Source organism: Anomaloglossus baeobatrachus, chromosome 11, assembly GCF_048569485.1.
Source record: "Anomaloglossus baeobatrachus isolate aAnoBae1 chromosome 11, aAnoBae1.hap1, whole genome shotgun sequence".
In the NCBI taxonomy this organism is placed as follows: domain Eukaryota; kingdom Metazoa; phylum Chordata; class Amphibia; order Anura; family Aromobatidae; genus Anomaloglossus; species Anomaloglossus baeobatrachus.
The window spans coordinates 188,725,239-188,752,816 of NC_134363.1; the positions used below are offsets into that span (position 1 = coordinate 188,725,239).

Consider the following 27,578-nt stretch of genomic DNA (forward strand, 5'->3'; position numbering starts at 1 on the left):
CATGGTAGTGCCCGCTCATCACTAGTGACAAGCACAGAGCATGGTAGTGCCCACTCATCACTAGTGACAAGCACAGAGCATGGTAGTGTCCGCTCATCACTAGTAACAAGCACAGAGCATGGTAGTGCCCAGTCATCACTAGTAACAAGCATAGAGCATGGTAGTGCCCAGTCATCACTAGTAACAAGCATAGAGCATGGTAGTGCCCAGTCATCACTAGTAACCAGCACAGAGCATGGTAGTGCCCGCTCATCAATAGTAACAAGCACAGAGCATGGTAGTGCCCGCTCATCACTAGTAACAAGCACAGAGCATGGTAGTGCCCGCTCATCACTAGTAACAAGCACAGAGCATGGTAGTGCCCGCTCATCACTAGTAACAAGCACAGAGCATGGTAGTGCCCGCTCAAGACTAGTAACAAGCATAGAGCATGGTAGTGCCCGCTCATCACTAGTAACAAGCACAGAGCATGGTAGTGCCCACTTATCACTAGTAATAAGCACAGAGCATGGTAGTGCCCACTCATCACTAGTAACAAGCACAGAGCATGGTAGTGCCCACTCATCACTAGTAACAAGCACAGAGCATGGTAGTGCCCAGTCATCACTAGTAACAAGCACAGAGCATGGTAGTGCCCACTCATCACTAGTAACAAGCACAGAGCATGGTAGTGCCCAGTCATCACTAGTAACAAGCACAGAGCATGGTAGTGCCCAGTCATCACTAGTAACAAGCACAGAGCATGGTAGTGCCCAGTCATCACTAGTAACAAGCACAAACCATGGTAGTGCCCACTCATCACTAGTAACAAGCACAGAGCATGGTAGTGCCCAGTCATCACTAGTGGACAGCAGAGATCATGCCCAGTGCATTCGGTCTATCACTATACAACCACAGAGTACAACATTACTTATTGCTTGAAAAGTCATGTTTTGATGTCCCTTTGACAACACTTGATGTCACATGCCTTGATCGTTCACTACTGATGTAGGGACATTGTTTGGCTTCCCTTCAATGACTGGACCTTAACCTACAAATAGGACAGCTCTGGACTGAAGCTCGTGCAGTCAAGTTAATTTTATAAACGTCAGTTCAGATGTGAAACGTACGGCGCCACCATCAAGTCTTGTGTTTATTCGTGCACTGATGATTGATGCAAGTGTCCTCCATGCACTGGAATCACAGAGAAATGTCCCGCCTGCACTGGAATCACGGACAAGTCCCCCGCCTGCACTGGAAACACAGACAAGTCCCCCGCCTGCACTGGAATCACGGAAAAATCCCCCGCCTGCACTGGAATCACGGACAAGTCCCCCTCCTGCACTGGAATCACGGAAAAATCCCCCGCCTGCACTGGAATCATGGAAAAATCCCCCGCCTGCACTGGAATCACGGACAAGTCCCCCGCCTGCACTGGAATCACGGACAAGTCCCCCGCCTGCACTGGAATCACGGACAAGTCCCCCGCCTGCACTGGAATCACGGACAAGTCCCCCGCCTGCACTGGAATCACGGAAAAATCCCCCGCCTGCACTGGAATCACGGACAAGTGAGCCATCTCTATGGTGGTCTCTGGCAAATATCCCTCTTCCATTGAAGGTCCGTGCACATCTATGTGCATAGGGGCTTCCAGTAACTGCTCATCACTGACAGGTCCCGGCCCCGATGCAGCCTCATCCAGTGCAGCCTCATCCAGTGCAGCCTCATCCAGTGCAGCCTCATCCAGTGCAGCCTCATCCAGTGCACACTCCTCGGCTGAAGGTCCCAGCTCGTTGGCCGCTTTCCAGTTTCGTAACGATACGGGGTGCGGAAGGCAGAGAAACAGTCTGCAGAATTTGTAGGCCTTTGGGGAGGCGCAGTACAGACTTAAGGCAAACTCCTTCATGCGGCTGCAGTACTGGGTGACGCTGTGCCGCCGGCAGCCCTGCTTCAGCTGCTGTGTGAACAGGACCCGAGTCAGGCCGCTGCAGTGCTCCGCCACCACCTGCTCCGCATCTCTCTCCATCATGTTGTTTTTCTGTAAATCCACCAGCGTCTTCTTCAGGCTCTTGATCTTCACCCCCTGGCGCAGGACCTGCTTCTGGAGGGTTTTGATCTTTCTCCTCAATTTAACAACCTTTGGGTCAGTGACGGGGGCAGGGACATCGTTTTCCTTGTCACCAATCGCAGTGTAATAAGCGTGGTCAACGGGAATGTAATCAGCCACGTTCTCACAGGGAGGCCGGGACGGGAGGGTCACTACAACTGTCATGTCGCGTAAACGGCTCCCAGGCAGCTCCTCGGCCCCCTGCTTCTTGCCTTGGGCCTCGGCCCCCTGCTTCTTGCCTTGGGCCTCGGCCCCCTGCTTCTTGCCTTGGGCCTCGGCCCCCTGCTTCTTGCCTTGGGCCTCGGCCCCCTGCTTCTTGCCTTGGGCCTCGGCCCCCTGCTTCTTGCCTTGGGCCTCGGCCCCCTGCTTCTTGCGTTGGGCCTCGGCCCCCTGCTTCTTGCCTTGGGCCTCCACTGTTTGCCGAGTGGCCTGTTTAGTTGCCGCCCACTTACACTCTGTTGCCCGCTCTCCCACTTCCGGTTGATCACTCAGAGTTTGTGACTCCATATTTGCATCCTGAGTGTCTATCGATTGCTCCACACCCTGCCTTCCCTCTGCCCGCTCCGCGGCCTGCCCTCCCTCTGCCCGCTCCGCGCCCTGCCCTCCCAGTGCCTCCTCCGCGCCTTGCCCTCCCTCTGCCTCCTCCGCGCCTTGCCCTCGCTCTGCCTCCTCCGCGCCTTGCCCTCGCTCTGCCTCCTCCGCGCCCTGCCCTCCCTCTGCCTCCTCCGCGCCTTGCCCTCCCTCTGCCTCCTCCGCGCCTTGCCCTCCCTCTGCCTCCTCCGCGCCTTGCCCTCCCTCTGCCTCCTCCGCGCCTTGCCCTCCCTCTGCCTCCTCCGCGCCTTGCCCTCCCTCTGCCTCCTCCGCGCCCTGCCCTCCCTCTGCCCGCTCCGCATCCTGCCCTCCCTCTGCCCGCTCCGCATCCTGCCCTTCCTCTGCCTGCTCTGCATCCTGGCCTGCCTCTCCCTCACCCCGCTCTCCCACTGCCTGTATACTGCTCGGTGGTTCCACCGTCTGCGCTTGTCCCTGCTCTTCTACAATCATGTCTTCTCCCTGCTCCTCCACATCCGGCATCTCACTATCTCTACCCTCTGCACTCTCCTTGCCCAGTGCTACCACCGTCTGCTCCTTGTCCTGTATGTCCTCCTTATTCCCCTTGTTTTCCGCTTCCTCCGCACTCTTCCCATCCTCCGTTTCTGTCACCTTCTTCTCATCCTGTGTCTGCTCATCCACGTCCTTGTTTCCCTGTTTGCTCCCCACATGCATGTCCCCTCCTGCTCTCTCCTCACCCCGCGGAGCCCGCTCCTCACCCCGTGCCTCTGCACCCTGCTCCTCACCCCGTGCCTCTGCCCCCTGCTCCTCACCCCGCGGAGCCCTCTCCTCACCCCGTGCCTCTGCCACCTGCTCCTCACCCCGCGGAGCCCGCTCCTCACCTTGTGCCTCTGCCACCCTGCTCCTCACCCCGCGGAGCCTGCTCCTCACCCCGTGCCTCTGCCCCCTGCTCCTCACCCCGTGCCTCTGCCACCTGCTCCTCACCCCGCGGAGCCCTCTCCTCACCCCGTGCCTCTGCCACCTGCTCCTCACCCCGTGCCTCTGCCACCTGCTCCTCACCCTGCCGTTCACCCTCAATCTTTACCCCCTGAATGTCCTCCTCCTGATTGTTGCCCTCGCTCGCCTCCCCCTTCTGTGTTCCCTCCACGTCACTCTGCGTTTCCATCTCCTCCTCGCAGCTGCCGCTATCCTCAGTTTTTATTTCCATGGGTTCGGTGGATTCGCTTGCTGACGTCTTAGCGGCCTTTCTCTTTTTCGTCTTCTTGCGTTGGACCGGGTACAGGGGGGTGGGCACGGCGTCCATGCGCAGGTACGGATAGGCGGCCCCCGGACGGATCATGTAGTCCCCCCTCTGTGAAGTGGTCGCTGCAGACCTTGCTGTGAATGGACGGCTCCCAAAAATCCCTCTGGACGGCCTCAAGCCACTTGACGAGACGTTCCGGGTCTTTCAAGGGAAACCTGCAGATAAGAAGCCACAGATTACCCAGTATCTATCACCTGTATTATCTCTGCTTGCTGTCAGTGAACACTCAGATCCCAGCCCCCCCCGACCACCGGTCCCGACCCATTAATTTACAGCTGCTACAAAACTACAAGTCCCAGCATGCAATAAGATGTGAAGAATGGGGGGTTGTGACCGTGCATTAGACGATCTCCCAGCCAATCCGAAGCTTCAGGGACGGTCACAAGATCACAGCGAATAGTGATCCACAGCCGTGAGGTCCGATCACAGGGGACGTCTGCAGCGGATACATAGTAACGACCCCGCAGCCGTGAGGTCCGATCACAGGGGACGTCTGCAGCGGATACATAGTAACGACCCCGCAGCCGTGAGGTCCGATCACAGGGGACGTCTGCAGCGGATACACAGTAACGACCCCGCAGCCGTGAGGTCCGATCACAGGGGACGTCTGCAGCGGATACATAGTAACGACCCCGCAGCCGTGAGGTCCGATCACAGGGGACGGTCTGCAGCGGATACACAGTAACGACCCCGCAGCCGTGAGGTCCGATCACAGGGGACGTCTGCAGCGGATACACAGTAACGACCCCGCAGCCGTGAGGTCCGATCACAGGGGACGTCTGCAGCGGATACACAGTAACGACCCCGCAGCCGTGAGGTCCGATCACAGGGGACGGTCTGCAGCGGATACACAGTAACGACCCCGCAGCTGTGAGGTCCGATCACAGGGGACGTCTGCAGCGGATACACAGTAACGACCCCGCAGCTGTGAGGTCCGATCACAGGGGACGGTCTGCAGCGGATACACAGTAACGACCCCGCAGCTGTGAGGTCCGATCACAGGGGACGGTCTGCAGCGGATACACAGTAACGACCCCGCAGCAGTGAGGTCCGATCACAGGGGACGTCTGCAGCAGATACACAGTAACGACCCCGCAGCCGTGAGGTCCGATCACAGGGGACGTCTGCAGCGGATACACAGTAACGACCCCACAGCTGTGAGGTCCGATCACAGGGGACGTCTGCAGCGGATACACAGTAACGACCCCACAGCCGTGAGGTCCGATCACAGGGGACGTCTGCAGCGGATACACAGTAACGACCCTGCAGCAGTGAGGTCCGATCACAGGGGACGTCTGCAGCGGATACACAGTAACGACCCCGCAGCTGTGAGGTCTCATCACAGGGGATGGTCTGCAGCGGATACACAGTAACGACCCCACAGCCGGGAGAAGAACAGGTGACATCTCTGTCAGTAACGGCAAACAGAGACCGATGAGGAATTGGGCCCAGAACTGCAGAGAAATCCCAGGACGGCTGCGCCCCCTGTACCGGCCCCCGAGAAGTGACCGAGACCCCGGCCCAGATTACCTGAAGAAGTGTCTGCCGCATCCCTTGTGCATACGATTCTTACACCCGAGCATGGCGCACACCGTCATCTCGCCCCTACAGAAAACACAGTCTGCTGAATGCGTCACAGCACCAGGTATGGCGGCACAACACACAGGGAGGGGGGCACAGCACAACACAGAGGGGGGAGCACACAGCACATCACAGGGGGGAGAAGGGGGGAGCTCACAGCACATCACAGAGGGGGGGACAGGGGGAGCACACAGCACATCACAGAGGTGGGAGACGGGGGGAGCACACAGCACATCACAGAGGGGGGGACAGGGGGAGCACCCAGCACATCACAGGGGGGGGAGACGGGGGGAGCACACAGCACATCACAGAGGTGGGAGACGGGGGGAGCACACAGCACATCACAGAGGTGGGAGACGGGGGGAGCACACAGCACATCACAGGGGGGGAGACGGGGGGAGCACACAGCACATCACAGAGGGGGGGACAGGGGGAGCACACAGCACATCACAGAGGTGGGAGACGGGGGGAGCACACAGCACATCACAGAAGTGGGAGACGGGGGGAGCTCACAGCACATCACAGAGATGGGAGACGGGGGGAGCACACAGCACATCACAGAGGTGGGAGACGGGGGGAGCACACAGCACATCACCGAGGTGGGAGACGGGGGGAGCACACAGCACATCACAGGGGGGAGAAGGGATGAGCACACAGCACATCACAGGGGGGGGACGGGGGAGCACACAGCACATCACAGAGGGGGGAGACGGGGGGAGCACACAGCACATCACAGAGGTGGGAGACGGGGGGAGCACACAGCACATCACAGAGGTGGGAGACGGGGGGAGCACACAGCACATCACAGAGGGGGGGACAGGGGGAGCACACAGCACATCACAGAGGTGGGAGACGGGGGGAGCACACAGCACATCACAGAGGGGGGGACAGGGGGAGCACCCAGCACATCACAGGGGGGGGAGACGGGGGGAGCACACAGCACATCACAGAGGTGGGAGACGGGGGGAGCACACAGCACATCACAGAGGTGGGAGACGGGGGGAGCACACAGCACATCACAGGGGGGGAGACGGGGGGAGCACACAGCACATCACAGAGGGGGGGACAGGGGGAGCACACAGCACATCACAGAGGTGGGAGACGGGGGGAGCACACAGCACATCACAGAAGTGGGAGACGGGGGGAGCTCACAGCACATCACAGAGATGGGAGACGGGGGGAGCACACAGCACATCACAGAGGTGGGAGACGGGGGGAGCACACAGCACATCACCGAGGTGGGAGACGGGGGGAGCACACAGCACATCACAGGGGGGAGAAGGGATGAGCACACAGCACATCACAGGGGGGGGACGGGGGAGCACACAGCACATCACAGAGGGGGGAGACGGGGGGAGCACACAGCACATCACAGAGGTGGGAGACGGGGGGAGCACACAGCACATCACAGAGGTGGGAGACGGGGGGAGCACACAGCACATCACAGAGGGGGGGACAGGGGGAGCACACAGCACATCACAGAGGTGGGAGACGGGGGGAGCACACAGCACATCACAGAGGTGGGAGACGGGGGGAGCACACAGCACATCACAGAGGTGGGAGACGGGGGGAGCACACAGCACATCACAGAGGTGGGAGACGGGGGGAGCACACAGCACATCACAGAGGTGGGAGACGGGGGGAGCACACAGCACATCACAGAGGGGGGGACAGGGGGAGCACACAGCACATCACAGAGGTGGGAGACGGGGGGAGCACACAGCACATCACAGAGATGGGAGACGGGGGGAGCACACAGCACATCACAGAGGTGGGAGACGGGGGGAGCACACAGCACATCACAGAGGTGGGAGACGGGGGGAGCACACAGCACATCACAGAGGTGGGAGACGGGGGGAGCACACAGCACATCACAGAGGTGGGAGACGGGGGGAGCACACAGCACATCACAGAGGGGGGGACAGGGAGAGCACACAGCACATCACAGAAGTGGGAGATGGGGGGAGCACACAGCACATCACAGAGGTGGGAGACGGGGGGAGCACACAGCACATCACAGAGGGGGGGACAGGGGGAGCACACAGCACATCACAGAGGGGGGGACAGGGAGAGCACACAGCACATCACAGAGGGGGGGACAGGGGGAGCACACAGCACATCACAGAGGTGGGAGACGGGGGGAGCACACAGCACATCACAGAGGTGGGAGACGGGGGGAGCACACAGCACATCACAGAGGGGGGGACAGGGGGAGCACACAGCACATCACAGAGGTGGGAGACGGGGAGAGCACACAGCACATCACAGAGGGGGGGACAGGGGGAGCACACAGCACATCACAGAGGGGGGGACAGGGGGAGCACACAGCACATCACAGAGGGGGGGGACAGGGGGAGCACACAGCACATCACAGAGGGGGGGACAGGGGGAGCACACAGCACATCACCGAGGTGGGAGACGGGGGGAGCACACAGCACATCACAGAGGTGGGAGACGGGGGGAGCACACAGCACATCACAGAGGGGGGAGACGGGGGGAGCACACAGCACATCACAGGGGGGAGAAGGGATGAGCACACAGCACATCACAGGGGGGGGACGGGGGAGCACACAGCACATCACAGAGGTGGGAGACGGGGGGAGCACACAGCACATCACAGAGGTGGGAGACGGGGGGAGCACACAGCACATCACAGAGGGGGGGACAGGGGGAGCACACAGCACATCACAGAGGTGGGAGACGGGGGGAGCACACAGCACATCACAGAGGTGGGAGACGGGGGGAGCACACAGCACATCACAGAGGTGGGAGACGGGGGGAGCACACAGCACATCACAGAGGTGGGAGACGGGGGGAGCACACAGCACATCACAGAGGTGGGAGACGGGGGGAGCACACAGCACATCACAGAGGGGGGGGACAGGGGGAGCACACAGCACATCACAGAGGTGGGAGACGGGGGGAGCACACAGCACATCACAGAGATGGGAGACGGGGGGAGCACACAGCACATCACAGAGGTGGGAGACGGGGGGAGCACACAGCACATCACAGAGGTGGGAGACGGGGGGAGCACACAGCACATCACAGAGGTGGGAGACGGGGGGAGCACACAGCACATCACAGAGGTGGGAGACGGGGGGAGCACACAGCACATCACAGAAGTGGGAGATGGGGGGAGCACACAGCACATCACAGAGGTGGGAGACGGGGGGAGCACACAGCACATCACAGAGGGGGGGACAGGGGGAGCACACAGCACATCACAGAGGTGGGAGACGGGGGGAGCACACAGCACATCACAGAGGTGGGAGACGGGGGGAGCACACAGCACATCACAGAGGGGGGGACAGGGGGAGCACACAGCACATCACAGAGGTGGGAGACGGGGAGAGCACACAGCACATCACAGAGGGGGGGACAGGGGGAGCACACAGCACATCACAGAGGGGGGGACAGGGGGAGCACACAGCACATCACAGAGGGGGGGACAGGGGGAGCACACAGCACATCACAGAGGGGGGGACAGGGGGAGCACACAGCACATCACCGAGGTGGGAGACGGGGGGAGCACACAGCACATCACAGAGGTGGGAGACGGGGGGAGCACACAGCACATCACAGAGGGGGGACGGGGGAGCACACAGCACATCACAGGGGGGAGAAGGGATGAGCACACAGCACATCACAGGGGGGGGACGGGGGAGCACACAGCCCTTCCTTGCTGCGGAGGTCGGCACCCTAACACCTGCGCAATAGGCGCCCCCGCTCAACATAGGCTGTCCCTGTAGGCAATGAATTAATTGTTGGTTCAGCTTTGTATTAACCCCTTTAGACTGTCACCTTCTATTGTTAGGGTCTGCATAGGGCCTACAGGGACAGCCTACGTTGAGCGGGGGCGCCTATTGCGCAGGTGTTAGGGTGCCGACCTCCGCAGCAAGGAAGGGGTGAGCGTAGGGCATCATAAGAGCCAAGCCCCCCCCCCCTTCTCCTTGTACCCTAGTATTTTTTGCTAATTAAAATTTTGATATAAATGTTGGGTATTTTCCCTTTTAATACTGAATAAAATAAAAATTTGTATTTTTAGGAGTTTTTTTCTATAAATTTGCACTAATGCACTTCTAATTGATTTTCTTGACTTCACGGGAGCACACAGCACATCACGGGGGGGAGACGGGGGGAGCACACAGCACATCAAAGGGGGGAGACGGGGGGAGCACACAGCACATCACAGGGGGGGAGACGGGGGAGCACACAGCACATCACAGGGGGGGAGACGGGGGGAGCACACAGCACATCACAGGGGGGCAGACGGGGGGGAGCACACAGCACATCACAGAGGGGGGAGACGGGGGGAGCACACAGCACATCACAGGGGGGGAGACGGGGGGAGCACACAGCACATCACAGAGGGGGGAGACGGGGGGAGCACACAGCACATCACAGAGGGGGGAGACGGGGGGAGCACACAGCACATCACAGAGGGGGGAGACGGGGGGAGCACACAGCACATCACAGGGGGGGGACGGGGGAGCACACAGCACATCACAGGGGGGGGGGGGACGGGGGAGCACACAGCACATCACAGGGGGGGGACGGGGGAGCACACAGCACATCACAGGCGGAGAGGGGGAGAGCACACAGCACATCACAGGGGGGGGACGGGGGAGCACACAGCACATCACAGAGGGGGGGACAGGGGGAGCACACAGCACATCACAGGGGGGGGGACAGGGGGAGCACACAGCACACCACAGAGGGGGGGACAGGGGGAGCACACAGCACATCACAGAGGTGGGAGACGGGGGGAGCACACAGCACATCACAGGGGGGGACGGGGGAGCACACAGCACATCACAGGGGGGGGACGGGGGAGCACACAGCACATCACAGGGGGGGGACGGGGGAGCACACAGCACATCACAGGGGGGGGGACGGGGGAGCACACAGCACATCACAGGGGGGGGGACGGGGGAGCACACAGCACATCACAGGGGGGGGACGGGGGAGCACACAGCACATCACAGGCGGAGACGGGGAGAGCACACAGCACATCACAGGGGGGGACGGGGGAGCACACAGCACATCACAGAGGGGGGGACAGGGGGAGCACACAGCACATCACAGAGGGGGGGACAGGTGGAGCACACAGTACATCACAGGGGGGGGGACGGGGGAGCACACAGCACACCACAGAGGGGGGACAGGGGGAGCACACAGCACATCACAGGCGGAGACGGGGGGAGCACACAGCACATCACAGGGGGGGGACGGGGGAGCACACAGCACATCACAGAGGGGGGGACAGGGGAAGCACACAGCACATCACAGAGGGGGGGACAGGGGGAGAACACAGCACATCACAGAGGGGGGGACAGGGGGAGAACACAGTACATCACAGGGGGGGACGGGGGAGCACACAGCACATCACAGAGGGGGGGACAGGGGGAGCACAAAGCACATCACAGAGGGGGGGATAGGGGGAGAACACAGCACATCACGGGGGGGACAGGGTGAGCATACAGCACATCACAGAGGGGGGGACAGGGGGAGAAAACAGGACATCACGGGGGGGGATAGGGGGAGAACACAGCACATCACGGGGGGGACAGGGTGAGCATACAGCACATCACAGAGGGGGGGACAGGGGGAGAAAACAGGACATCACGGGGGGACAGGGGAGAACACAGCACATCACAGAGGGGGGGACAGGGGGAGCACACAGCACATCACAGAGGGGGGGATGGGGGAGCACACAGCACATCACAGGGGGGAGACGGGGGGAGCACACAGCACATCACAGGGGGGACGGGGGGGAGCACACTGCACATCACAGGGGGGACGGGGGGGGAGAACACTGCATCACGGGGGGGACAAGGGGGAGCACAGCACATCACAGGGGGGGGACAGGGGGAGCACACAGCGCATCACACAGGAAGGGACAGGGGGAGACGGGGAGAGCAGACAGCACAGCACAGAGGGGGACGGGGGGAGCACAGCGCACACTGTATGCAGGGCAGTATATACTCTGTGTGTCAGTGTACAGTAGTGCAGTATATATATATATACACCCACAGCCGGTGTCGGTCTCCGGTCTCCTGTCTCCGGTCGCTCCTCGCTTTTCTCCCCGGTTCTGGCTCCCACAATATGGCCGCCGCCGCTTCTCCGCGTTCTCTAGTGTTCAGCGCCGCAGCTGCTTATGTCACGTGACCTGTCACATATGTAATCCCGCGAGATGTTGGTGTCTCCACGACGTCCTCCCCCTCAGGGCCACGCCCCCTCTTACTTCTCGCGGGAGTTGCCGGGATCTCTCTCTTTCTCTCGTAGCTGCCGCCATGGTAGGTAGTGAGGCCGGGCGCGGGGAGAAAACCGGGAGGATTCTGCGGAGGGGGCGGCCGCGGTGTGCGGGGGAGGCCCGGGACGTGTCCAGCACTGAGCCGCGGCGCTCGGGCCTTGTGTGGGCGCTGAGGTGCGGGCGGGATGGCGGCATGTGCGCGGAGGCCGGAGCCACGATGCGTCTGCCCACACCCGGCCGGGGGACACGGCGGCGGTCGGGCCGGAGTAGTGGTCCGGGGGGGGGATAGGCGGCGGTGGTCGGGCCGGAGTAGTGGTCCGGGGGGGGGATAGGCGGTAGTGGTCCAGGGGGGGGATAGGCGGCGGTGGTCGGGCCGGAGTAGTGGTCCAGGGGGGGGATAGGCGGCGGTGGTCGGGCCGGAGTAGTGGTCCAGGGGGGGGATAGGCGGCGGTGGTCGGGCCGGAGTAGTGGTCCGGGGGGGGGATAGGCGGTAGTGGTCCAGGGGGGGGATAGGCGGCGGTGGTCGGGCCGGAGTAGTGGTCCAGGGGGGGGATAGGCGGCGGTGGTCAGGCCGGAGTAGTGGTCCAGGGGGGGGGTGAAAGGCGGCGGTGGTCAGGCCGGAGTAGTGGTCCAGGGGGGGGTGATAGGCGGCGGTGGTCAGGCCGGAGTAGTGGTCCAGGGGGGGGTGATAGGCGGCGGTGGTCAGGCCGGAGTAGTGGTCCAGGGGGGGGTGATAGGCGGCGGTGGTCAGGCCGGAGTAGTGGTCCAGGGGGGGGTGATAGGCGGCGGTGGTCAGGCCGGAGTAGTGGTCCAGGGGGGGGTGATAGGCGGCGGTGGTCAGGCCGGAGTAGTGGTCCAGGGGGGGGTGATAGGCGGCGGTGGTCAGGCCGGAGTAGTGGTCCAGGGGGGGGTGATAGGCGGCGGTGGTCAGGCCGGAGTAGTGGTCCAGGGGGGGGTGATAGGCGGCGGTGGTCAGGCCGGAGTAGTGGTCCAGGGGGGGGTGATAGGCGGCGGTGGTCAGGCCGGAGTAGTGGTCCAGGGGGGGGTGATAGGCGGCGGTGGTCAGGCCGGAGTAGTGGTCCAGGGGGGGGTGATAGGCGGCGGTGGTCAGGCCGGAGTAGTGGTCCAGGGGGGGGTGATAGGCGGCGGTGGTCAGGCCGGAGTAGTGGTCCAGGGGGGGGTGATAGGCGGCGGTGGTCAGGCCGGAGTAGTGGTCCAGGGGGGGGTGATAGGCGGCGGTGGTCAGGCCGGAGTAGTGGTCCAGGGGGGGGTGATAGGCGGCGGTGGTCAGGCCGGAGTAGTGGTCCAGGGGGGGGTGATAGGCGGCGGTGGTCAGGCCGGAGTAGTGGTCCAGGGGGGGGTGATAGGCGGCGGTGGTCAGGCCGGAGTAGTGGTCCAGGGGGGGGTGATAGGCGGCGGTGGTCAGGCCGGAGTAGTGGTCCAGGGGGGGGTGATAGGCGGCGGTGGTCAGGCCGGAGTAGTGGTCCAGGGGGGGGTGATAGGCGGCGGTGGTCAGGCCGGAGTAGTGGTCCAGGGGGGGGGTGATAGGCGGCGGTGGTCAGGCCGGAGTAGTGGTCCAGGGGGGGGTGATAGGCGGCGGTGGTCAGGCCGGAGTAGTGGTCCAGGGGGGGGTGATAGGCGGCGGTGGTCAGGCCGGAGTAGTGGTCCAGGGGGGGGTGATAGGCGGCGGTGGTCAGGCCGGAGTAGTGGTCCAGGGGGGGGTGATAGGCGGCGGTGGTCGGGCCGGAGTAGTGGTCCAGGGGGGGGTGATAGGCGGCGGTGGTCGGGCCGGAGTAGTGGTCCGGGGGGGGGATAGGCGGCGGTGGTCGGGCCGGAGTAGTGGTCCGGGGGGGGTGATAGGCGGCGGTGGTCGGGCCGGAGTAGTGGTCCGGGGGGGGGATAGGCGGCGGTGGTCGGGCCGGAGTAGTGGTCCGGGGGGGGGGGATAGGCGGCGGTGGTCGGGCCGGAGTAGTGGTCCGGGGGGGGGATAGGCGGCGGTGGTCGGGCCGGAGTAGTGGTCCGGGGGGGGTAGGCGGCGGTGGTCGGGCCGGAGTAGTGGTCCGGGGGGGGTAGGCGGCGGTGGTCGGGCCGGGCGGTGTAGTCTGCAGCCGTCTCTCCCCCTGCGCTGCAGACAGATCACGGGCTGTGCCCGGAGGAGAGAGGACGCTTTTGGTTGCAGTGAAAACCCAGAGGTGTGAACACGGCCCGAGACTGCAGCCAGTGACGAGTGGTCGTATAGCTATGAACGGAGGCGGCCAGTTTAACCCCCCCCCCTTCCCGCTGGTGGTCAGGGTCTCTCCTTCCACAACCCCCCCCACCCCAAGGCGCTTATGGCTAGTTGGAGACATCCCCGAGCCCACACTAGTATTCGTGATCAGGGTCCACCCCCCCCATACGTGTTCCTCTGTTGCGTCGGTGGTCCCCCACTTGTGTTTGTCGCATCCTTGCCCCCGTCGCTCTGTCGTCCGCATTTCCACGTTCCTGCCGCTCTTGTCACGTCAGTGCACCCCCACTCCCGTGTTGTCGTGTCTGTACGTCCCACGCTCCCCGCCTCTGCACACCCGCACGTCCCTGTCGTTCTGTCGCGTCGGTGCGTCCTGCGCTCCCCAGTCCCGCTCTCCTGCCGCTTGTCGGGTAACAGACTATTAGCGCCTCGGGTTGAGCGCCTCTGGGCAGCTGCTCCTCTGCTAAACTCCGCCCACTTGTCAGTTTTTGCACCAGATTCTGCATTTCTCTTCATTGTTTACAATCTTTTACTCTGCTTTTTGCCCTTTTCTTCCTGGACCCCGAGACTAGAGTCACATCCCGGCCGGCCGTGGCCTCGGTGTGCTAGAGTCCTCGGAGAGCAACCACTGCGCTATATTCACTGGCCGTCCTCGTGGTGGGGCGCCCAGTCACCCGCTCAGTGACACCCGCAGCCGACCCTTACCGTTACCTTGGTGATTGATGATTGGACGACTTATTGTTCTGTTTTCTCCAACAGCCGACAAAGACAAGGAAGACCAGGAAGCTCCGCGGACACGTCAGCCATGGCCACGGCCGTGTGGGTGAGTGGTGACACTGAAGGTGCGGTATTAGCTGAGCGGACCATGCATCGGCTCAGGTCGGCGCTCTGGGACCGGAGGTGCGAGACTTTCTTTACTCCAGTTTTCCTGGTGCAGCGTTTGATTCACCGGCCTGGTGAGATGTAATCTGTGCGGCACAATGGTGACGTCTCTGCAGCCCGAGAGCCGAACCTGGGGCCCCGGAGGAAAGAAACCCCGAGCTCCTGACAGAGCGCTGACCCGGGAAATGTGCGGAGCGATCCGCTCATCTGTGCTCTGTACATCAGGGTATGGGGCGGGCGCACATACATGGGGGGGCAGGTCGCCTGTACATCAGGGGTACATTCCTGTATGTGCAATATAATAAGATTTAGTCATTTATATAGCGCCATTAATTCCACAGTACTTTACACACATCGCTGTCCCCATCGGGGCTCACAATCTAAATTCCCTTTGTCTGGAGTGTGGGAGGAAATCGGAGGAACCCCCCACAAACACTGGGAGAACATCTACCCCATATTACAGCGGCAGTGATAGATCGGCCCTGCGGTGATGTGCTGTACATCCACATGATTTCCACAGTGGCGTTCGCTGCGGAGAAGTCCGGCGCGGCGGTCCAGCACATCGTCCGGCGCGGCGGTCCAGCACATCGTCCGGCGCGGCGGTCCAGCACATCGTCCGGCGCGGCGGTCCAGCACCTAATCACTGGATGGGAAGTAAATGATTGCTGGAGCCCCTCTGTGCACCAGGGCTCCTGTGTCCTCTTATTGGAGAAGTGATTCCCGCATAAACTTACACCAAATCTTTAGGCCTTTTGTTCTGCCCATATGTCAATGGGGACCCGAACATTGTGCTGTAAAATGGTGGTAGAAGGGTTATTAGAGCGGGGGGTTATACTTAGTCTCCCACACAACTGTAACACTACTTCTGGGTCGACTCATTAACGCTCATAGATTCGCTGCTTCCCCCGCCCAAAGTCAGTCATGCAGTTTGTGATTGGTTGCAGTCAGACAGTGTCCCCCCCCCCCCCCCCACCTTGTGTGACAGTCTGGTTGGAAGCACACACTGTCTGCGTCCCTACAGTGTTAAAATAATTTGACGTAGGTTCCCCCCCCTATTCTGATAGCCAGCACAGGTAAAGCCCATGCCTACAGGCTGCAGCCCCGTGCACTTATCTTGGCTGTGTATCAAAACAAGAGGAACCGCATGCGACTTTTTAAAAAAAAAAAAAAAATTGTAAAACTGGAGTGCAGAAAATAGCCCCATCCCCCCCTTGATTTTGATACCCAACCTTCTTAAAGCCAACAGATGAGGGTTGATATTCTCAGATTGGGGAGGCCCATGGTTATCCCCCCCCCCCCCAGCCTAAAAATAGCAGCCTGCAGCCACCCACAGTTGTCGCATCAATTAGATGTAACAATCCTGGCACTTTACCTGGCTGTCAGTTGGGGTAATATAAGGGTTTGACAGCTCACAGCTGCCACTAATCCCTAGATTAGTAATGGGAGGTGTCTAAGACCCCTCCATTACTAATCTGTAAGGGAAAAGTCAGAAACAAGCACTGAAAAAATCCTTTATTTGAAACACAATATAAAAAAACCTCCACTTATCAATTTATTAACCCCCCCCAAACACCCAGTTCTGACATTATTCGGACGAGGTGTCACGACAATCCCGGCTCTGCTACATACTGAAGTCGCTGCGCACAGATACATTAGAAAACATGACCGCCCACTGTGGCTTCAGGCGGAGACTAAGCCGCGCGATCAGTGGTGATGTCACTCAGTTAATCTGCGGTTACAGCTGGAGGTTCCCTTGGTACCCTACCTGTGACCGCAGGTAAACTGACCTCAGGTTAACTCCCTCAGGTCAATGAGACCTGCATCTCCTGGCAGAAAAGCAGGTTTGGTACTGAAACTTAAACACCAAATTGCTTTACCAAATCTGCATCGTCTGGTAAAAATAAACACCTCAAAACCGCATTGCATTTTGATGCCTTTCTTGCCAGGAGGTGTAGATTTGGTGCAGGAATATGGTGTATAAATTTCAGCACCAAATCTGCATCTCTTGGCAAAAAAATGCGGTTTTCTGTCAGGAGGTGCGAGTCTCATTGAACTGAATGAGTTCACCTGAGTTGAGGTCACAGAGTTCAGTGAGGTCACCCGAGGTCAGTTTACTTGCTGTAGCAGTCTGCTTTATCTGCGCTGGCTATCATTATATGGGGCGACCCTGCACCAATTTCTTTTTGCACTAAAGGGACGCAGACAAAGTGTGATTCCAGCCAATCAAACACTGTCACACAGGGTGGGGGTGCAGTCTGACTGTAACCAATCAGATGCCGAGACTAACTGTGGGCGGGGAAAGCAGGGAATATGCATGAGGGATAATGAGCGGCCCTGGAAGCAGCTGCATGCGAGACTCGGTAAGTATCGCGCTCCTGCTTTATTCATGATTTCCCTTTTATTTAAATAACAGGCTAGCTAAACAGTGAGTTCCCTGAGACCTCAGTATTGGGGGTCCGGTACAGACCCCAAATTTTACAGTTTACGTTCTCCCATCACTACTCCTTGGTCGCACCCAGCAGTGAAGGCCAGAAAGCAGACGGGCACTTTCTGCTGATACCAGCATACAATAGCTGCAGTTTCTCCATCTGTAGTATCGTTACCTGTGTTCCCTCCCCCGAGACTAGAGTCACATCCCGGCCGGCCGTGGCCTCGGTGTGCTAGAGTCCTCGGAGAGCAACCACTGCGCTATATTCACTGGCGGCTTCTGTCTGTGGCGCCGTCGGTCACCGGCTCAGTGACATGTCCTCCCACCTGTCAGGTTACTGGCCTCGCGGTCAGAGGGGGGCGCTGCAGTGTGTGTGTGGTCCACATCACAAGACATCTGATAGGTTGGAATTATTATTCGTGGGCGGACGGGATCTTCATCTTTTCATTACTTCTCCAGGCAAACACAGGAAGCATCCCGGAGGCCGCGGTAACGCCGGTGGTATGCACCACCACAGAATCAACTTCGATAAATAGTGAGTATCGAGGGTCTATAGCCGCCATTCCGGGTGCGGAGGGAAGCGGCTGCCGCGTAGTGGGGGCGAGCGGCTGCCGCGTAGTGGGGGTGAGCGGCGGCCGCGTAGTGGGGGTGAGCGGCTTATCGCAAGCGGTGATGATTGGTGGGATCCTGCTCTGATTCTGCCATAACCCGGCCTCCTCGTCTCCCTCCAGCCACCCTGGATACTTCGGTAAGGTCGGCATGAGACATTATCACCTGAAGAAGAATCAGTCCTTCTGCCCCACAATCAACCTGGACAAGCTGTGGACCCTGGTGAGTGAGCAGACCCGCCTGCAGCACGCCAAGAAACCGGACGGCCCCGCGCCCATCATCGATGCTGTGCACGCGGTAAGTGCAGATCCCGGATTTGTCCCATCAGCGGCCCTGACGTTTCACCCCTCAGCACAAGTGTTGGGGGACGGCACATCACATGGACACTGTATGGCGGCGTTACTCATTGCTGATCTCTTTTCTGCAGGGTTACTACAAGGTTCTTGGAAAAGGAAAACTCCCCAAACAGCCGTTGATTGTAAAAGCAAAGTTCTTCAGCCGCCGTGCAGAGGAGAAAATCAAAGGCGTTGGTGGAGCCTGCGTGCTGGTAGCATAAACTGCGCAGAAACCAATAAACTTCCATTCTTTACACCCTGTGGTCGGTTGTGCTGGATATTCCCCCGCCATACTGCGCACGGTTAGGGCCGTAGATGGCCGTGGGGTCTGACGCCGGTGTCTTTGCAGAGGAGTAACGCGACTGCACTGTCAGCTCATAGGTCTGCAGGGGAGCTGTGTACACAAAACGGGAGGGGGCTGCAGTGTCAGCTCATAGGTCTGCAGGGGAGCTGTGTACACAAAACGGGAAGGGACTATAGAAACGCTGCAGTGTCAGCTCATAGGTCTGCAGGGGAGCTGTGTACACAAAACGGGAAGGGACTATAGAAACGCTGCAGTGTCAGCTCATAGGTCTGCAGGGGAGCTGTGTACACAAAACGGGAGGGGACTATAGAAACGCTGCAGTGTCAGCTCATAGGTCTGCAGGGAGCGGTGTACACACAACGGGGGGGGATTATAGAACGCTGCAGTGTCAGCTCATAGGTCTGCAGGGAGCGGTGTACACACAACGGGGGGGGATTATAGAACGCTGCAGTGTCAGCTCATAGGTCTGCAGGGGAGCTGTGTACACAAAACGGGAGGGGACTATAGAAACGCTGCAGTGTCAGCTCATAGGTCTGCAGGGAGCGGTGTACACACAACGGGGGGGGATTATAGAACGCTGCAGTGTCAGCTCATAGGTCTGCAGGGGAGCGGTGTACACACAACGGGGGGGGATTATAGAACGCTGCAGTGTCAGCTCATAGGTCTGCAGGGGAGCGGTGTACACACAACGGGGGGGGATTATAGAACGCTGCAGTGTCAGCTCATAGGTCTGCAGGGAGCGGTGTACACACAACGGGGGGGGGATTATAGAACGCTGCAGTGTCAGCTCATAGGTCTGCAGGGAGCTGTGTACACAAAACGGGGGGGGATTATAGAATGCTGCAGTGTTACATCTGTCCGGTGCTGTGCGATAGAAGCTGGGGTTGTGGGGCTGTTACTATCACAGAACCTGGGATCACGCAGGAAAATGGTGCGACTTACTAGATGATTAGGTGATGTGAGAGAAGGCGCAGCTAACACCCCCCCCCCCCCCTCCCCAACAGGGTAGAACCCCCAGACCATGGCCCAAAGAGGCGGTAAAAACGCCAACGCCGGGATCATAAGTACAGAGCCGGCTGCCACGATTCTCTCGCTAGGCAGGATCTGCGGCTCTGGTTCCGGTGGGCACCGGGCGTCTCATAGATTAATGCTGTCTACACTGTCGGATAAGAGGGATAGAAACGTCCCCCGAGCGGCCGGGTTGGGGGGTCTCTTCCCCTGTGATTTGAGGGGAGTTTCCAGGACTTGAATATAAAGGGCTCCCGTTTGCACATAACCTCATACGTGGTACAATCCACATTGTATGGGGGGCAAGAGATTTCACTCTTCACATTCACTGGAAAAATGTCTCCGGCAGTTGGGGCATGCTGGGAGTTGTAGTTCCTCAATTTGGCAGCTAATGTACAGCAACGTTTACTGGGACTAATATTTGGGGAGGTGAAGATCCAGAACAGGAGGAATTGAATTAAGATGTCCAGAAAAAAAAGCTGAATCTGCTAGGGCCGGGGTGCCTGTGTATAGGGGGACAGCGGAGCCGCTAAGGCCGGGGTGCCTGTGTATAGGGGGACAGCGGAGCCGCTAGGGCCAGGATGTGTGTGTATAGTGGGTCACCTGTGCTTTTTATAGGGCTTACTCGCCTCATCAGTGGTGCCTGTTGGGGGTCTACTCACAGCGTTAGGGAGGGGGCTGAAAATATCCAGTGTGTAATAAAGGGGCACCTCGGGGTCTTGGCAGCACTTGTACGCCGAGGTTGGATCCGGCTTCATTGCAGTGAGGATGCCAGGATCCGTCCATCCTTCTCTTACTGTAGATCAGGGGTGGGGAACCTCCGGCCCGTGACAACTTTATGTGGCCTTTGGGCACATTACCGGGCACCGCAGTGCTCTGGCGACAGCCGTGCTTTTCCCGGCTGCTGGCCCTTTAAATCCCACTGCCAGATGCCTTGTGGGTAGATGCTAGAATGTATGTGCTTCATCCAGATCTTGACTTCAGCCCATACATTGTAAACAAACTCACTACTAAACGCTAGCATGTACCGGCTTCTTCCAGGACCTGACTGCAGCCCATACATTCTAGGCTTAACCCCGGCCTGTCCTAGCGTCCTCTGGTGAGCGGGGTAAGCAGCACACTGCGATAGTCACAGAGCTGCAGCAGATTTACCGGCCTCCCGGAGCTGTGCTGTGTGATGCCTCCTCCTCCCCCCCCCCCCCCCCCCCCAGTATAGTGAGTACTCAACCCATCGCTGTGTGTACCACCCTCGTGCTGTGTACCCCCTCAGCGCTGTGTAACCTCCCACTGCTATCCGTGCCTCTCTAGTGCTGACTGTACCCCCTGGGTGATATCTATGCTCCCCCAGTGCTGTCTGCACCACCTAATGCTGTCCGTGCTCCCCAGTGCTGTGTGCCACCGCTCAGTTACTCCTCAGTGCTCTGTACTTGCCACTGCTGTCTGTACCCACCCACTGCTGTTTATTCCCCCCCAGTACAGGTTGCGCCCTCCTGGTGATGTCTATGCTCCTCCAGTCCTGTCTGTGCCTCCCTAGTGCTGCCACCTAGTGCTGTCCTTGTCCTCAGTCATGTCTGTGCCACCGCCAGGGCTGTCCATGCCCCCCCCAGTGATGTGTACATGCCTCAGCCCCTCCTGTGCTGTAGATGCCCCAGCCCCTCCTGTGCTGTAGATGCCCCAGCCCCTCCTGTGCTGTAGATGCCCCAGCCCCTCCTGTGCTGTAGATGCCCCAGCCCCTCCTGTGCTGTAGATGCCCCAGCCCCTCCTGTGCTGTAGATGCCCCAGCCCCTCCTGTGCTGTAGATGCCCCAGCATCTCCAGACCGTGACAAACCTGTAAAAGCAGCTGTGAGAAACAAGATGATCAATATCACCAAACATCACTGCCGCACCAAAGAGAAGCGGCTCCAGCCACCACATTAGGGGGCAGTTAATTAATTGTTGACCAAATCTAGCCAGGTAGTTTTCAAGTTGATAATTTTGTGGAGCCCCCGATGACTGTTAGAAAATTCCAAATGGCTCCCGGCAGAAAAAAGTTTCCCCGCCCCTGCTGTAGATATCTCCTGATTCCCGGTGGTGTAGACCATGTGCCGCGCTGGATGCTGCAGTAACAGTCTACTATAGACGTGCACCACATCCGAGGCCAGGACTGTGCATTATCTCCATCCGTACAACAAGAGGTTATTCAGGGAAGCAAAAACCTGCGCGGTCTGTGACACAAATATCAAATGGAAAACTTTCCAGAGTTTGCATAATTGTGCGGAAGCAGAAGTTATTGTCTGGTGTCCGGATCTGTCCCCGAGTACACGATGGAGGAGAATCTGCCCCTCTGCTGACTGTCCTTCACAGGGAAGATATTGATGATATTGTCTCCTCAGAACATCTCAGTCACTGCCTAAATGCTATAGTCTCTCCTGCAGAGTTCTGCCATATGGTACAGTGCCCCCTGGTGTTCAATGTATAAAAATGGGAATTGGAGGACACACACGCTCAGTCACCTCCACCTAATGAGCAGAATGCTGGAGGACATACCGCTCAGTCACCTCCACCTAATGAGCAGAATGCTGGAGGACACACGTTCAGTCACCTCCACCTAATGAGCAGAATGCTGGAGGACATACCGCTCAGTCACCTCCACCTAATGAGCAGAATGCTGGAGGACACACACGCTCAGTCACCTCCACCTAATGAGCAGAATGCTGGAGGACACACGTTCAGTCACCTCCACCTAATGAGCAGAATGCTGGAGGACACACCGCTCAGTCACCTCCACCTAATGAGCAGAATGCTGGAGGACACACGTTCAGTCACCTCCACCTAATGAGCAGAATGCTGGAGGACACACGTTCAGTCACCTCCACCTAATGAGCCGAGTGCTGGAGGACACACCGCTCAGTCACCTCCACCTAATGATCAGAGTGCTGGAGGACACACGTTCAGTCACCTCCACCTAATGAGCCAAGTTCTGGAGGATACACACACTCAGTCACCTCCTCCTAATCAGCTGAGTGCTGGAGGACATGCTCTTTCACCTCCACCTAATGAGCCAAGTTCTGGAGGATACACACACTCAGTCACCTCCTCCTAATCAGCTGAGTGCTGGAGGACATGCTCTTTCACCTCCACCTAATGACCCGAGTGCTGGAGGACACACACCCTCAGTCCCCTCCACCTAATGATCAGAGTGCTGGAGGACACACACGCTCAGTCACCTCCACCTAATGATCAGAGTGCTGGAGGACACACGCTCAGTCACCTCCACCTAATGATCAGAGTGCTGGAGGACACACGCTCAGTCACCTCCACCTAATGATCAGAGTGCTGGAGGACACACACGCTCAGTCACCTCCAGCTAATGAGCCGAGTGGGACACACATGCTTAGTCACCTCCACCTAATCAGCCGGATGCTGGAGGACACACATGCTCAGTCACCTCCAGCTAATGAGCCAAATGCTGGAGGACACACACGCTTAGTCCCCTTCACCTAAGGAGCCGAGTGCTGGAGGACACACACGCTTAGTCATCTCCACCAAATGAGCCGAGTGCTGAAGGACACACACGCTCAGTCACCTCCATTTAATGAGCCGAGTGCTGGAGGACACAAACGCTCAGTCACCTTCACTTGTGGGATCTGCTGCCGACACCACCGGCCACATGTGGAGGAACATGGAGTCAGGGCCTTGTTGGCCAGAGAGTGGGCGGCAGCATATTACCTGGTTTTAATGTTACGGCTGGTGACTTTTCTATTTTTTGTGGCTGTTTTCCGGTTCTTCCAGTAACGCGATGATATAATGAAGTTTCTATTTATATAATTTCCTATTCGTTGTAAACGCGACTCCACAATCGGCTGCGAAATTTGTGAATTAACATTGCGCTATGAATGATCTGATTGCAGTACCGACTTTCCTCCACTGGGGGGCAGCAGCAGCAGAGGAGCCTCAGCCAGAACCTCTGAATGTGCAGAACATGGGCAGGAGCTGTGGATTCCTTATTGCTGACAAATGGGATTGTTACGCTGGCCCTTTAAGAAGGAGGGGAGGGGAGTGTGGCTGAGACTCCTCTGATCCATTCATCATGACTCTTACCTGGTGGCAGGAGGTGGCAGGAGGGGACAGGGGGCTCTGGTGTCAGTGATACAATGTGTCAGTGACTGCAGCACCAGGAAGCGGTGACATGGTCTGAGGGATGAGCCCTGCTCCACCATGGCTGCAAAAGACGACCTGTACAGCAAGATCATCCCCAGGAAGAACCGGCAGCCCCGCACTGGGACCATCAAGCATGGATCATCCCTCGAAATCCTTCTCTCCATGGGATTCCCGAAAGCCAGGGCGTGAGTTCTGCCTCCAGCGCTTGTATTGGGGTGCTGGGTCCTTGTCTTCCTGCATGGTTGGTGGTGGGTCCCCCGGTGGCTCCTTGTCTTCCTGCATGGTTGGTGGTGGGTCCCCCGGTGGCTCCTTGTCTTCCTGCATGGTTGGTGGTGGGTCCCCCGGTGGCTCCTTGTCTTCCTGCATGGTTGGTGGTGGGTCCCCCGGTGGCTCCTTGTCTTCCTGCATGGTTGGTGGTGGGTCCCCCGGTGGCTCCTTGTCTTCCTGCATGGTTGGTGGTGGGTCCCCCGGTGGCTCCTTGTCTTCCTGCATGGTTGGTGGTGGGTCCCCCGGTGGCTCCTTGTCTTCCTGCATGGTTGGTGGTGGGTCCCCCGGAGGCTCCTTGTCTTCCTGCATGGTTGGTGGTGGGTCCCCCGGAGGCTCCTTGTCTTCCTGCATGGTTGGTGGGGTAGTGGGGGCCCTGGTGGGTCCTCGTTTTTGGCATCTGTCCCTGTGTTGTGGAGCGTTCCTGCAGCACAGATGGACTGCGGCGTAAATAAGACCCAGCTGCAGAGCTGGAGGGATGTGGGGTTCGTATTGGGATAAGGGAAACCATGTGACGGGAAAGGGAAACTTGTGAAAAGAGGTTCTGCAGCAGCTGCTTTGCTCGGTCCTGTGTGTTTGCTGTGTTTTATCCCAGTTCTGGAGACCTTTGCATCTACAAGACCTATGAAAAATCAGCAAGAGACCTGTGTCCCCAGAGAGGCCACTGCACGTTACAGGAGCCCGGCGTACTGGGGACATCATCGCGCTTTTCAGGGGACCTGTGTATTGGGGACACCCCACTTTCCAGGGGATCTGCAGAAGAGGCCCCTGTGCAGTGACAGTATATGGGCCCTCTACAGTCCAAGAGCCCCTCATAATACCCTATTCCCCCTGCTGTGGAGGTGGATGTGGCCCCCTGACCTCCTGGGCCCCTGTGTGGCTGTATCAGTGATATGTCCCCTCTGCTGTGGAGGTGGATGTGGCCCCCTGACCTCCTGGCCCCTGTGTGGCTGTATCAGTGATATGTCCCCCCTGCTGTGGAGGTGGATGTGGCCCCCTGACCTCCTGGGCCCCTGTGTGGCTGTATCAGTGATATGTCCCCTCTGCTGTGGAGGTGGATGTGGCCCCCTGACCTCCTGGGCCCCTGTGTGGCTGTATCAGTGATATGTCCCCCTGCTGTGGAGGTGGATGTGGCCCCCTGACCTCCTGGGCCCCTGTGTGGCTGTATCAGTGATATGTCCCCCCTGCTGTGGAGGTGGATGTGGCCCCCTGACCTCCCGGGCCCCTGTGTGGCTGTATCAGTGATATGTCCCTCTGCTGTGGAGGTGGATGTGGCCCCCTGACCTCCTGTGTGGCTGTATCAGTGATATGTCCCCCCTGCTGTGGAGGTGGATGTGGCCCCCTGACCTCCTGGGCCCCTGTGCGGCTGTATCAGTGATATGTCCCCCCTGCTGTGGAGGTGGATGTGGCCCCCTGACCTCCTGGGCCCCTGTGCGGCTGTATCAGTGATATGTCCCCCCTGCAGTGGAGGTGGATGTGGCCCCCTGACCTCCTGGGCCCCTGTGTGGCTGTATCAGTGATACGTCCCCCCTGCTGTGGAGGTGGCTGTCGCCCCCTGACCTCCTGGGCCCCTGTGTGGCTGTATCAGTGATATGTCCCCCTGCTGTGGAGGTGGATGTGGCCCCCTGACCTCCTGGGCCCCTGTGTAGCTGTATCAGTGATATGTCCCCCCCTGCTGTGGAGGTGGATGTGGCCCCTGACCTCCTGGGCCCCTGTGTGGCTGTATCAGTGATATGTCCGCCCTGCTGTGGAGGTGGATGTGGCCCCCTGACCTCCTGGACCCCTGCGTGGCTGTATCAGTGATATGTCCCCCCTGCTGTGGAGGTGGATGTGGCCCCCTGACCTCCTGGACCCCTGTGTGGCTGTATCAGTGATATGTCCCCCTGCTGTGGAGGTGGATGTGGCCCCCTGACCTCCTGGGCCCCTGTGTGGCTGTATCAGTGATATGTCCCCCCTGCTGTGGAGGTGGATGTGGCCCCCTGACCTCCTGGGCCCCTGTGTGGCTGTATCAGTGATATGTCCCCCTGCTGTGGAGGTGGATGTGGCCCCCTGACCTCCTGGGCCCCTGTGTGGCTGTATCAGTGATATGTCCCCCCTGCTGTGGAGGTGGATGTGGCCCCCTGACCTCCTGGGCCCCTGTGTGGCTGTATCAGTGATATGTCCCCCTGCTGTGGAGGTGGATGTGGCCCCCTGACCTCCTGGACCCCTGTGTGGCTGTATCAGTGATATGTCCCCCCTGCTGTGGAGGTGGATGTGGCCCCCTGACCTCCTGGGCCCCTGTGTGGCTGTATCAGTGATATGTCCCCCCTGCTGTGGAGGTGGATGTGGCCCCCTGACCTCCTGGGCCCCTGTGTGGCTGTATCAGTGATATGTCCCCCTGCTGTGGAGGTGGATGTGGCCCCCTGACCTCCTGGGCCCCTGTGTGGCTGTATCAGTGATATGTCCCCCTGCTGTGGAGGTGGATGTGGCCCCCTGACCTCCTGGACCCCTGTGTGGCTGTATCAGTGATATGTCCGCCCTGCTGTGGAGGTGGATGTGGCCCCCTGACCTCCTGGACCCCTGTGTGGCTGTATCAGTGATATGTCCGCCCTGCTGTGGAGGTGGATGTGGCCCCCTGACCTCCTGGACCCCTGTGTGGCTGTATCAGTGATATGTCCGCCCTGCTGTGGAGGTGGATGTGGCCCCCTGACCTCCTGGACCCCTGTGTGGCTGTATCAGTGATATGTCCGCCCTGCTGTGGAGGTGGATGTGGCCCCCTGACCTCCTGGACCCCTGTGTGGCTGTATCAGTGATATGTCCCCCTGCTGTGGAGGTGGATGTGGCCCCCTGACCTCCTGGGCCCCTGTGTGGCTGTATCAGTGATATGTCTCCCCTGCTGTGGAGGTGGATGTGGCCCCCTGACCTCCTGGGCCCCTGTGTGGCTGTATCAGTGATATGTCCCCCTGCTGTGGAGGTGGATGTGGCCCCCTGACCTCCTGGGCCCCTGTGTGGCTGTATCAGTGATATGTCCGCCCTGCTGTGGAGGTGGATGTGGCCCCCTGACCTCCTGGGCCCCTGTGTGGCTGTATCAGTGATATGTCCCCCTGCTGTGGAGGTGGATGTGGCCCCCTGACCTCCTGGGCCCCTGTGTGGCTGTATCAGTGATATGTCCCCCCTGCTGTGGAGGTGGATGTGGCCCCCTGACCTCCTGGGCCCCTGTGTGGCTGTATCAGTGATATGTCCCCCTGCTGTGGAGGTGGATGTGGCCCCCTGACCTCCTGGGCCCCTGTGTGGCTGTATCAGTGATATGTCCCCCTGCTGTGGAGGAGGATGTGGCCCCCTGACCTCCTGGGCTCCTGTGTGGCTGTATCAGTGATATGTCCCCCTGCTGTGGAGGTGGATGTGGCCCCCTGACCTCCTGGGCCCCTGTGTGGCTGTATGAGTGATATGTCCCCCTGCTGTGGAGGTGGATGTGGCCCCCTGACCTCCTGGGCCCCTGTGTGGCTGTATGAGTGATATGTCCCCCTGCTGTGGAGGTGGATGTGGCCCCCTGACCTCCTGGACCCCTGTGTGGCTGTATCAGTGATATGTCCCCCCTGCTGTGGAGGTGGATGTGGCCCCCTGACCTC

General features: G+C 59.5%; 3 protein-coding genes, 1 long non-coding RNA gene and 2 other non-coding genes across 7 annotated transcripts in view; 4 read left to right on the plus strand and 2 right to left on the minus strand.

Annotated features, from left to right (window-relative positions):
- Positions 1-392: 392 nt before the first annotated feature.
- On the minus strand, positions 393-3,349 carry LOC142255922 (uncharacterized). The gene has a single exon (XM_075327368.1). It carries the CDS (start codon positions 3,347-3,349, stop codon positions 1,133-1,135), a length of 2,217 nt encoding a protein of 738 aa, XP_075183483.1. The 3' UTR covers positions 393-1,132.
- Positions 3,350-3,576: 227 nt separating this feature from the next.
- Positions 3,577-11,685, minus strand: LOC142256802 (uncharacterized). Its single transcript, XR_012727570.1, has 3 exons — positions 11,556-11,685; positions 5,469-5,543; positions 3,577-4,093 (listed from the first exon to the last, which is right to left on the minus strand). It is a non-coding gene; the product is annotated as an uncharacterized LOC142256802 (long non-coding RNA).
- Positions 11,686-11,736: 51 nt separating this feature from the next.
- On the plus strand, positions 11,737-18,509 carry RPL27A (ribosomal protein L27a). Its single transcript, XM_075328692.1, has 5 exons — positions 11,737-11,818; positions 14,759-14,822; positions 17,769-17,844; positions 18,041-18,215; positions 18,346-18,509. The coding sequence occupies exons 1-5, from the start codon at positions 11,816-11,818 to the stop codon at positions 18,472-18,474; spliced, it is 447 nt and encodes a 148-aa protein (XP_075184807.1). The 5' UTR covers positions 11,737-11,815; the 3' UTR covers positions 18,475-18,509.
- LOC142257285 (small nucleolar RNA SNORA3/SNORA45 family) lies at positions 14,561-14,689 on the plus strand. The gene has a single exon (XR_012727604.1). It is a non-coding gene; the product is annotated as a small nucleolar RNA SNORA3/SNORA45 family (small nucleolar RNA).
- LOC142257284 (small nucleolar RNA SNORA3/SNORA45 family) lies at positions 17,498-17,627 on the plus strand. The gene has a single exon (XR_012727603.1). It is a non-coding gene; the product is annotated as a small nucleolar RNA SNORA3/SNORA45 family (small nucleolar RNA).
- A 5,119-nt stretch (positions 18,510-23,628) lies between the features above and the next one.
- Positions 23,629-27,578, plus strand: part of UBASH3B (ubiquitin associated and SH3 domain containing B) — a 104,956-nt gene continuing 101,006 nt past the window's right edge. For both annotated transcript variants that reach the window (XM_075328385.1, XM_075328387.1), the window contains exon 1: positions 23,629-23,891. In XM_075328385.1, the coding sequence (XP_075184500.1) occupies positions 23,764-23,891 (128 nt within the window). In that variant the 5' untranslated portion in view covers positions 23,629-23,763. The remainder of the gene's footprint in view (positions 23,892-27,578) is intronic.